General features: G+C 33.7%; 1 protein-coding gene across 1 annotated transcript; it reads right to left on the minus strand.

The window, feature by feature from the left end:
• Positions 1–1221: 1221 nt before the first annotated feature.
• Positions 1222–3685, minus strand: LOC134279330 (uncharacterized). Its single transcript, XM_062761701.1, has 2 exons — positions 3496–3685; positions 1222–2609 (listed from the first exon to the last, which is right to left on the minus strand). Exon 2 carries the CDS (start codon positions 2582–2584, stop codon positions 1403–1405), a length of 1182 nt encoding a protein of 393 aa, XP_062617685.1. The 5' UTR covers positions 2585–2609; positions 3496–3685; the 3' UTR covers positions 1222–1402.
• Positions 3686–11973: the final 8288 nt, after the last annotated feature.

Raw genomic sequence — 11973 nt, forward strand, 5'->3', positions numbered from 1 at the left:
TATAAAACTTCCGGTCTGATAATGAAGGAGAAAACAATGCTATAATTTTGTTTTCATTTATGATTTCCTGTGGCATCATACAGGCCCGTAACAACGGTTTTTCAAGTGGTCACAATGGTGGTTTGGCTTCCAAGGAAAATCTTATAGGAAAAAAACCCATATACCAGTCTAAATCCTGGAATTTTCCAGTGCTAAACCTTACAGTAAGAAAAAAGTGTGGGAACATCTATAAGGATTTTATCGTCTGACAATTGGTATGAAGAACCTACATTCTAGGGCATGAGGCATATTGATCTTTGTTTGATTAAGTTCATTTAAGGACATTAATGTTTAGGTGGGATCCAGGAATTCTTTGTTTAGGGGGAGTGGCAACAGGTTCCCTTGGTTTACTTGACAGGGAATACTAGTAAATAATCGTTTTCCGTCACATTTATTCATAGGGTGGTACCGGTAAATCTAACTGTGTTGCAACTGCTATTTACCGGGTATTATGCAGAGAGGACATGAATGTAGGACAAATCACTGACCTAGCTGACACAATATGACATCAAAGTTTGTTTTTATTGCGTACATCAATTTAAATACAATTCATGGATTTTTCCCAAAGAAGCGGGAACCATTTATTATTGATAACTAAACAAAGATTCATTTCAATTATGTACAGTCAGTTATTCAATATTGTTATTTAAGTAAGATGTTACTTTTAAAAAAAAATAATCTCTAAATGAGAACTAGAGCAAGAAGTGCTGCCTAGTCGATTGATTGGTAACAAACATAATATAATTACCGTCTTCCTTGGAAGACGGTATTATATAGTTGAAGTTTTTTACAGTCTTCGGACTATGCACTTCCTCTCTTTTGTGATTGGTAGAAAATGCATGATGAGAAAATTTTCAATTATTTCATTGGTTGAAATGCTGTTAAAGGCAAGGGAGATAACTTTCTGATGATCTAATTTTCGTACGAACTTAACAATTTTGCAAGATTTTCAATCTTAAAAAAAAATGACAAAACGAACAACAAAATCAGCAGTAATTAATTCCTAATAACATGATTTTTTGTATAGCAAAAAATAAAAAGATCTCTTTAACTTCATTATAAATAAAATTTGATTTTTATTGCTTGCAGGCTTTACAATTTGTTATTATTCTTTTCCCCTTTCTTGTTTGAAGAAGGAAATGGAATCAGCCGAGGTTTGCCGAAAGCTCTCAGCGAGTCAAAGTTTACGGAGATGACCGAGCGACAACCGTGGTAGGGCTAATGCCAGTAAAAAGCTAATGTAGAAATACAAAGTCAAGAAATTCAAAAGAATTATACGGCCTGATAGGTGTAGGTCAGTTTACAGTTTAAGATTGTTGCTAAAGACGGGAAGCTTTTTAAAAAAGCTCTACTTGTTATAAATCTAGTAATCTATTTTGTCTACTCTGATTCGACTGATGACTTTTAACATCTCATCATCGTCTCGCGTGAGTTGTTCAAGTTCATTACACATAAACCGGAACTGTCTGTCTGTGAGATGTCCCCAAAGGTTAAGGTCTTCCTCGAAAAAGTGAGGCAAAAATCGATCCCTGGAAAACTCGAGCATTTTCAACAAAATTAAGTGCATACATTCTTCTGGAGTAAATCGCTGCCATCTTGGAGAATGGTCAATTTGGAAGTCTATTTCATGCATAAGTATATTTTTTACCTGGTATGCCGTCACGTGATTAAGTTTCCATTCTTTTTGGCACATAAATGTTAATATTTTGGCGGCATTGATTCGTTGTTCGCGATCCCCATTTGTGACAGCGTTCAATATATGCTCTTCGTTCGGAGAAAAGTTTGTGCGCCACAGCATATCTGAAGCCGGGTTTTCATCGTGCTCAAACGGCTTGGCAACAATAAAGGGACCGTCTGGAGACACTGTGATGGTGGGAATTAACTCTACCTCATTTCCTCCCGGAAGTGACATCACAAGACAAAGGTCCTTGTCTCTTGTCTTAAGATAAATATTTGGTACAATGGCTGGTTTGTCGGTTTTCGTTGGCTTCGTAGTTTCTGTCGAGTGATTGCTAACAGTTGTCAGCGTACTTTTGCTCTTTGCTAATGACTTTTTCAGTTTAACTATAGCAGCTTCAAAAACGAGAAAAACTGCTTTGTACATTTTCTTCGGACTTAAATGTAGTTTATCATCAGATCTTAAGTCCAGTTTATACACTTTGATCACTTTTTTGTCCTTTTTGACCGACAGTGGAAAAACCACATAGCCCGGTTCGACGTACGTCCCACCCAGTTTTCCTACTTTCATTTGTATCAGGTAACAAGGGCACTCTTTTTTGTAAGGAGTCCATGGCGTCACATCCCCGGCATAAACAGGAGCCTCTGAACAGTCTAAATTGTACTGATTGGTTTTCAGGTATTGGAGCAGATGAGACATACATTGATCAAACAACTCTTTGGCCACCGGAGAAACTGGAACTTCATTTTGGAGAACTTTTTTCATCGTAAGGTCGATTTCCCGCCGAAGTCGGGTGAGCGGGAGTTTTTCTGTCGTCTGCCTGTATAGAGACGGAAGGTAGTTATGCCGTAAAATTCGCACTTCCATATCTCCAAGTCACATCATCTTACATCTGTGAAATTGGAAAAAAAGTTTGTATCAATACAAGTTACTAACCCATCAAAAGTTCACATAGGTATATGTACAAGAAGTGGTAGGCTTATTTAAAAGAAGTGTATTGCAGCATGGGGGCACTTCCAATATAAGTGTTTTGTTAAACTAATAAACAGTTATATCTGTATGTGAAATCTTTCCCATCAAGTATCCATTGTTTTAGATATTTAACACCGTTCCCTGTCAGGAGGCGTCTGTTTGTGTACGGTCAGTACCGCTGATTGTTCGTGATACTGTATTTTATTATTTTTTTTATATCGGCCTTATCAGCTTGTCGTCAGGGACACGGAGCTTTTGATCCTTGTCGTGATCTGAACTTCTAACGTACAGCCATCACATTCAAAACAAATTAAAAGGAGCTTAAAAGAAATATTTGCCCAACTCTGTGTCTCTTAATTTCATGCAAATATTTGACAGTGTTCAAACAACAATGGGTGAAAATCAGAGGTTTCTTTTCCCAAAGGCAGAAAATTTATTTGTAGTAACAATATTTTACGATCGTAGATTTTTATTTCGTTGGCTATGGATTTTATCTTTTTTTTTTTTTTTTTACTTCGTGTGTCTGCAATTTTCGAAAAACTAGTAACATTTTGTGAAATAAAATCCCTTTCCCGTTACACTCACAGAAACATCTTAAAAGACCCCTGTCTTGCATTTTACTTCCTGTAGGAATTTTAGAGCTTTAACAAGAATGTCCGAAATATCCAATGAAAATCCTTCTGTTTTTATTTTATTATGTATTGATGGCAAAAAATACTAGATAAGATTAACTAATGCTACAGACGCAACAAGGATACAAAGGGGGCAACTGTCGCCTCCCTGTACCTGTGGGTGAAATATCTTACCTGGACGCTCCGGCAGCCCCCCGGGTCGGTCCTCCCCGGTGTTTGGGGGTCTCATCACCGTGGTGTTAACGTGTGATAAAAGACAGATCAGATAACGCCGCCCTGTTACCTGCACATAACGGTCCTATTATACCCACCTGTATCGATACATTAAAAGACTACACATAACCAATTACATGATCCTGTCAACACGCACTACCCCTGCTATGTATACATGTGTATTTATCTTACAGCGACTTTGTCGTATTTGTATTGATTTTGGGATTTTTCTATAATTTATAGATATATGCATTAAATTTTTTTCTCAATTTCAGGAAAAAATGTATATGCAAGAGGGAGAGAAAGAGAGATTTTCATTTAAATAAGTATTATATTTGAACCATTTATAAAATTATTTTCTATCAATAAGATATATCAGCTTTGTACTATAAATTCCTAGGGATATGACGATAACACGGATTCCAGTCGATGTAGATTTACATGTACAGATCAATAATGCCTCTTTTCTAATCAATACGTATAAAATTTCACCTTAGAATTCGAGAATTCTTACATTACCACCCTTATGCTGACTCCTGACTAAAACCTTTTCCGATTTATTATGTAGGATAAGGGGAATCTAAAACTACCAACTTATAATCCCTTGTGTCCTATATACCATGTAGTACACAGAAACATAAAACTTATTTTCTTAGTAAACATAAGTAAAATGCTCCATAAAAATCATATAAAATGATAAAATATAAAGTTAGGCTCTGTAGTGAATTATGTATTGTTTGACTTTTTCTATAGTGAACTGTGTTCACATATGCAGTAAGATTCCGTAGTTTTTTTATAGTGAATTCTGAATAGTTAGTTTTCTTGAATTGTGTACCTAGGTTCCATAGGGAATTTAGTACAGTTATATGTATTAAATAGACTTATCCCCAACAAACATACTATAGATTCATATGTGACACACCAAGCAAAATCCTTTCTTTTATTTTACTTTTTCAACCGCATATGATTTGCATGGATCACCCCCTCCCCTTCCAAAAAAAAGGGAAAAGAAAAAGAACTTTAAAAAAAAGATTTGAAAGAAAAATGACAAAAAGGTGCAAGGGCGTCTAAATAATAAGTATTCTAGCTTCCATTTATGACCAGCATAATGTAAGATCCCTCCTCCAAAAATACTGCACATTTATTGCCTCGCAAACATCCCCAAGTGGAAAATTCTAGATTATAAACGGTAATTCCTATTTTATTGAGATCAGGTACCTTTTCTTGGCATAATACCCCCCCCCCCTTCCATAATTCTGTTTGTTTGAACTTCGTTAGCAGTGCATCTATATTTTTATATATAATAGATTTAGACACAAAATGACCTAATTTTGATTGACTATACCGAGCGAAATGCATGAAACCTGTAGAACACCATAACAAATTAATAAGAATAACACTCTCTTTGATTATCTATGGACAAGTAATTTAAAAATTTACAAATTGAAAAAAAAACTCCTTATGAGAGCAAATTGCAAATCATGACTATGCAAATGATCGTATAAATATGAAAAGTGACGATTACTGAAAATTTGCATAAAATCACTGAGTAGAAGGTTAGGTGGAGATAACTTGAACATTTACTATAGTAATATTGTGAAAATGTCAAGAATATTCTAGAGGATTGAAAATAATTTAACGCAATTAAGCTGCACAGAATCATTTGTAAACAAAATTCTATCAGAGAACTTATAATTATTGTGAGTTTGTAAATATCAGAAGTTTTTAACCGAATAAATATGTGCACAAGACATGGCACACATGTGAATTTTAATGCAAAGGGATACGGAAGACGTTTCTGGATTACAATACATTTGCTTTACTGGACCTGGGCATTTATCATGAAAATGTTAGAGACGAGTGTTGCTTTTTATATTTTTGGATGCTGGAATTTAAAGACACTGGGTTTCAAAAATGGTTGTTCACTGTGAATGATAAGCACTCAAGGGCTGAATACAGCCTTATTCAGAAGGAAAGACTGTGCTTGAGTGATGGTGATGGAGACTTTATATAAAACCAACAAGTTGAAAGTTAGGAGAAGATAAGTAGAGAACTATTAATACAAGAGTTTCAAAAAATAGCAGATAGTCATTCTTAAAAGATGCACAAACATTGGAAGAATTCCGGAGCTTGGAGTTGCAGGTTTCCTTTATCTTTTAGAGATATGCTTAATAATTTGCGGTTTGTTATGAATAAGGATGCAAAAGTTACAGCATCAGTATACTAGTAATAGTAGATTGATACATTGTAGTTGTATATCATTAATAAGGACCTAAATAGAAGTTATCCCCTTCCGGCGATTAAATTTGTAGAATTTACCATAGGCGAAAGAAAATGTTGATTGCTAAAATAAAACGACTGTTCTCTGATTTCAGAATGTTCCAATATTTGGTGACTGCACTATCACTGATTAAGTCAAAATACTTCCCAGTCCATGTTTGTATAATTTGTTAATTTTCAATTCATTGACTATATAAGTGAGACAAGAGTAAAAGAATTTGATAGAAGTGACAACGGTGAGGAGGGGTCTTAACAGATCCTTTACATTACAAATATAGGTATGTTGACCCGTAATTCGGTAAAAGACCCCCACCCCGTAATTTATTTTAATGATATAATGTCAAAAAAGAAGAAAAATCATCTAAAAAATCAAGAGCTTACATGTATATTGGCCATTCAATGCTAAAATCATAACTTAAGAGGAATGTCTTTAAGATCTATGAAATAAAGTTTTGGTGAGGCATTCCTTCTTACAGCAGCAGAATGAAATCATAACTGGGTCAATTATCTTTTATATGAATCTAAACATAACTTTCCTGACGCTTATTAATAAAATGAAAGATGAAAAAGCACATGACATATATATATATATATACAAGCACAGTAGAGAGTCATAACACATTAGATATCAGATAACTGATTTTGAGTTTGTAATTATGTTTTATGAACTAAATTGGTTAAGAAAAGGACGCTTCTGAGACACAATACGTCTCCATTAAGCACATTATCTGTAGAGGTTTGAGTGGTCTTCAATATGTACCGTATGAAAACCTCTTTGATTAGTGAGAGGAACTCAGTATCACAAAGTTATTGGCAAGCACTCTGGGTGCTATTTGAACTGCTATCCATTGCCTAAAGACTTATATAGTCTAAAACTTATGCCTAAGTGACGATTACTGAAAATTTGCATAAAATCACTGAGTAGAAGGTTAGGTGGAGATAACTTGAACATATCGATGATTCAATTGAGCATATTTTTGGGGGTTTGATTGGCCTTTAAACTAGGTACTGTTCCTTTGTGAAACACTTTGATTCGTGAGTTCAACTCAGTATTATCAAGTTATTTACCTATATACTCGAAGCTAACTGATCTATTATCGGTTGCCGAAAGACATTTATAGCATAAAAGCCTGTGCCTAACTGACGATGTCTGAGAATATGCATAAAATCATCGAGTAGAAGGTTAGGGGGAGATAACTTGAAATTTTGATATCGATAGTAATATTATATAAAACTCAAGAAAGTTCTTGTGGGTTAAAATTCATTTACATTAATTAAGGTTCACAAATGATCATTTGTAAAAAAAAATTTTAAAAAAACTATTTGTGAGTTTGTAAATATTGGAAGTTTTTAACAGAATAAATATGTGCACAAGATATAGTACTTGTAAACTAGGGAAACTGAAGACTCGACGTTTCTGGGTTACAGTATACGAATTTATTGGATTTGGTCATTGGTCATGAAAATGTTAGTGACGTGTGTTGCTTCAAAGAATTTCATATGCTGGTTTTTTTTATAGATTTTCAGTTTTAAATCTGATTGTTCTTTTATTGAGAAGGTTGTAATAATTTATTAGTAATAGTCAAAAAAATGTTCTTAAATGTGGGTTAAAATCATTTACCTTAATTAGGCTGAACACTTTTAAAAAAAATAAAAAAATTTTGTTATAATAGAGAACTATTTGTGCACAAGATATTATTGGTACATATATATTTTGTTAATAATAGAAGTTTCTAATACAGAATTAATTTGTGCACAAGATATTATTGGTACATGTAAATAAAGTTCCAATATGATTATTCACTGTCATTGACAGGTACTATTCTTTTATTGATTGAATAAAACCTTTTTTACAAAATAAAAGTCTGTTCTTGGGTGATGGTGACAGAGAATTTGTATAAAACCATGCAAAGTTCAGAAATAATGTGCACGCAAAAGCAGATAGATAATAAATATTTTGATACTTTGATTCCCGATGAACTTTTGAACCTTTTTTGAGATTTTGAAGCTGAAAATCTCTTGAATTCAATATACTGGGTAAATAATATAAATTTTTAAAATAATAATTACGTAAATATAAACGTTACCGTATAATATCTATCTTGTATCAAAGGTGTGCATGCCGGTCAGAAAAATCAGTCAGAAAAGTTATGTTAAGATACATGTAAAAGATCTTTGGCCTTGTCGTGATTTGAATTTTGCTCGTTTAAGGATCTTTTTTATATTTAAATTTAATTATTTTTGAATAGAAAATCTTTGAGAGTGTCACTTTTTTCTGCATATTATGGTGTTCTGCAGGTTTCATGCATTTCGCATGAAAATACACATTCATCCACTCGACTGGTCTCCGTCAAGTTCATCTCTTTCTCATTGAACATCTGTGTGACTGAGTGGAAGATAGGGTTCGAAATTCCGAAGATGGTCCCTTTTAACTACGAGGGGTGATCAAAAAGTTCGCAAACTAATTGAATAACTTCCATACAAGAAAAAATATTTGGTTTTAATGTTGATTATATTTTAAATTAATTCTCCCCGATTTTAATGCACATCAACCACCGTTCTGCGCATGCGCGAATCACGTGATATTGGCGGTAATGACCCCCTCCGTAGCGTTCTGTCACAAAAGTTAAAAGATTTTTTTGGGGGGGGGGGAGTTTTATATTTCTTTCCATGTGAGTTAATTTTTATGACAAGAACAGTTAATTTGTCAGAAATGGTCATATCTCGGCAACAGAATGGGTGGATAATAACATCCTTTCCAAAAATAAGCATGGCGACCATTAAAACACAAATCTTCTGTCTCAGGAGAGACCTTTATTCAAGGTGCATAGAGAATGGGTGCATCCTTTTTATCATATCTAATATGTTTAAAATCTAAAGTAAACGATATCTTAGGTATTTATATCATTGTTCAAATATTCAACTATTTTTCAAAGTGCTAATTGGAGGTCTTTGATAGCAAATTGCTTAATTAAAAATACATATCTTTTCAAACTTGCTTTCACTGGGCAAGATGACAAGTATCATTTTTAACCATCAGCCTTCCTTCACTAAAACGATTAATCCAATCATTAATTGAATTTATAGGAACTCATTTATCTCAATAAACTGTGTACAAATTATTATATGATACTGTAGAGGATTTCTGAGATATTACAATAAATTGTACAGTCGTTTGGTGAACGAGTTCGACTGAGACAACCATTTTTCGTCACAAGTGACCTAAATAGTGACGTCATTTTCACATTGTGACGTCACAAACAAGGAGAGAAACTTTATTCAGCATATGCTATTTATAGACCTTGTGTATGGCTATGTCTGTACCGAATTTCACTCTAATCTGAATTGTGGTTTTGTAGATATAGAGATAGTTTGCAAACTTTTTGATCACCCCTCGTAATGGCTGGTTACATTTTTATTAAAGATGATTTTAAACGCTAGATAGAAATACTAGAAAATACATAAAGAAAAATAAAATTATTTCACCTCAAAAGTTTACCCTGCATTTCTTTTTCCTTTCAGTATATAATACATAGTGTAAAAAGCTTAGCGCTATCCTTGCAAGGCATCATATTCACTTCTATTCCATATCAGACTAATAAGCATTTGTGTCTAAGTTAATTTAAAGGAAATCAAATTTCTCTTAAAATGTAATTTCTGTAAACATGTTGTAAATATATATCCCCATTTAATTGTAGCAAAACATTTTTTTCGAAATTACCCCCCCCCCCCAACCAATTACTGTAAAATACTTACTCTTGAGTAAAACCCATTCCATTTCCCACAAAACCCTTAAGTTACTACAAACTCTCTTCTATCGTAAAACTCTCCCATTAAAGTTACTACAAACTCTCTTCAATAGTAAGACTCTCCTATTAAAGTTACTACAAACTCTCTTCAATAGCAAAACTCTCCTAGTTAAGATACATGTGTACTACAAACTCTCTTCAATAGTAAAACTCTCCCATTAAAGTTACTACAAACTCTCTTCTATAGTAAAACTCTCCTATTTAAGTTACTACAAACCTCTCTTCAATAGTAAAACTCTCCTAGTTAAGTTACTACAAACGCTCTTCAATAGTAAAACTCTCCTATTTAAGTTACTACAAACTCTATTCAATAGTAAAACTCTCCTTTTTAAGTTACTACAAACTCTATTCTATAGTAAAACTCTCCTATTTAAGTTACTACAAACTCTGTTCTATAGTAAAACTCTCCTATTTAAGTTATTACAAACTCTCTTCAATAGTAAAACTCTCCTATTTAAGTTACTACAAACTCTCTTCAATAGTAAAACTCTCCTATTTAAGTTACTACAAACTCTCTTCAATAGTAAAACTCTCCTATTTAAGTTACTTCAAACTCTCTTCAATAGTAAAACTCTCCTATTTAAGTTACTTCATACTCTCTTCAATGGTAAAACTCTCCTATTTAAGTTACTATAAACTCTTTTCTATAGTAAAACTCTCCTATTTAAGTTACTTCAAACTCTCTTCAATAATAAAACTCTATTTAAGTTACAACAAACTCTCTTCTGTAGTAAAACTCTCCTATTTAAGTTACTGCAAACTCTCTTCAATAGTTAAACTCACCTATTTATGTTTCTACAAACTCTATTCAATAGTAAAACTCTCCTTTTTAAGTTACTACAAACTCTGTTCTATAGTAAAACTCTCCTATTTAAGTTATTACAAACTCTCTTCAATAGTAAAACTCTCCTATTTAAGTTACTACAAACTCTCTTCTATAGTAAAACTCTCCTATTTCAGTTACTACACTCTCTCTTTTAATACAGTTACATCCTCTCGGTTTACTTATAATTACTGTAGAAGATTCCCTCTGAAATAACAGCCTCTCGTTTATGTTACATTTAAGGACAGATGTCACAAACAAACTTTTGTCAAAAAAGAGGCCCATGGGCCACATCGCTCACCTGAGCACTAAGGGTAGGAAAAAGTAGAAAATGGCTTTTTATTGTAAAGTTTAAATCCAAAAGTAGTCCCATGACCAATCATAGATTTGCTATTTTTAGAAAATGATTTTTAAAGAATTTTCCTATATATATCTTTAAAAACTTTGGTCGGCCATTTTGGCCCCACCCTACCCCTGGGGGTCATGATTTGAACAAATTTGAATCTACACTACTTGAGCATGCTTCCATATAAATATGATGAATTATGGCTTTGTCATTCTTGAGAAGAAGATGTTTAAAGAATTTTCCTATATATTTCTATGTAAAACTTTGGTCGGCAATTTTGGCCCCGCCCTATCCCCGGGGGTCATGATTTGAACAAACTTGAATCTTCACTACCTTAGCATGCTTCCATATAAATATGATGAATTATGGCTTTGTCATTCTTGAGAAGAAGATTTTTAATGAATTTTCCTATATATTTCTATGTAAAACTTTGGTTGGCCATTTTGGCCCCGCCCTACCCCCGGGGGTCATGATTTGAATAAACTTGAATCTACACTACCTAAGCATGCTTCCATATAAATATGATGAATTATGGCTTTGTCATTCTTGAGAAGAAGATTTTTAAAGAATTTTCCTATATATTTCTATGTAAAACTTTGGTCGGCCATTTTGGCCCCGCCCTACCCTCGGGGGTCATGATTTGAACAAACTTGAATCTACACTACCTTAGCATGCTCACATATAAATATGATAAATTATGGCTTTGTCATTCTTGAGAAGAAGATTTTTAAAGAATTTTCCTATATATTTCTATGTAAAACTTTGGTCGGCCATTTTGGCCCCGCCCTACCCCTGGGGGGTCATGATTTGAACAAACTTGAATCTACACTACCTAAGGATGTTTCCCCATAAGTTTCATCTTTCCTGGCACAGTGGTTCTTGAGAAGAAGATTTTTAAAATATGCCACCAAATTTTCATTAATTCCCAATTATCTCCCCTTGAATGAGGGCGTGGCCCTTCATTTGAACAAACTTGAATCCTCTTCACCCAAGGATACTTTTTGGCAAGTTTGGTTGAAATTGGCCCAGCGGTTCTTGAGAAGAAGTCGAAAATGTGAAAAGTTTACAGACAGACAGACGGACAGACGGACGCCGGACAAAATGTGATCAGAAAAGCTCACTTGAGAAGGCTCAGGTGAGCTAAAAATTCGAAAATAACGACTTGAGTCATACTTTAAAGA

The sequence above is a fragment of the Saccostrea cucullata genome, unplaced genomic scaffold (assembly GCF_032062105.1).
Source record: "Saccostrea cucullata isolate Sc308-1 unplaced genomic scaffold, CSIRO_AGI_Scuc_v1 ctg96, whole genome shotgun sequence".
In the NCBI taxonomy this organism is placed as follows: Eukaryota; Metazoa; Mollusca; class Bivalvia; order Ostreida; family Ostreidae; genus Saccostrea; species Saccostrea cuccullata.

Coding starts and splice junctions, on each gene's coding strand:
- LOC134279330 (XM_062761701.1), bottom strand. CDS start 2,584: ATGGAAGTGCGAATTTTACGGCATAACTACCTTCCGTCTCTATACAGG.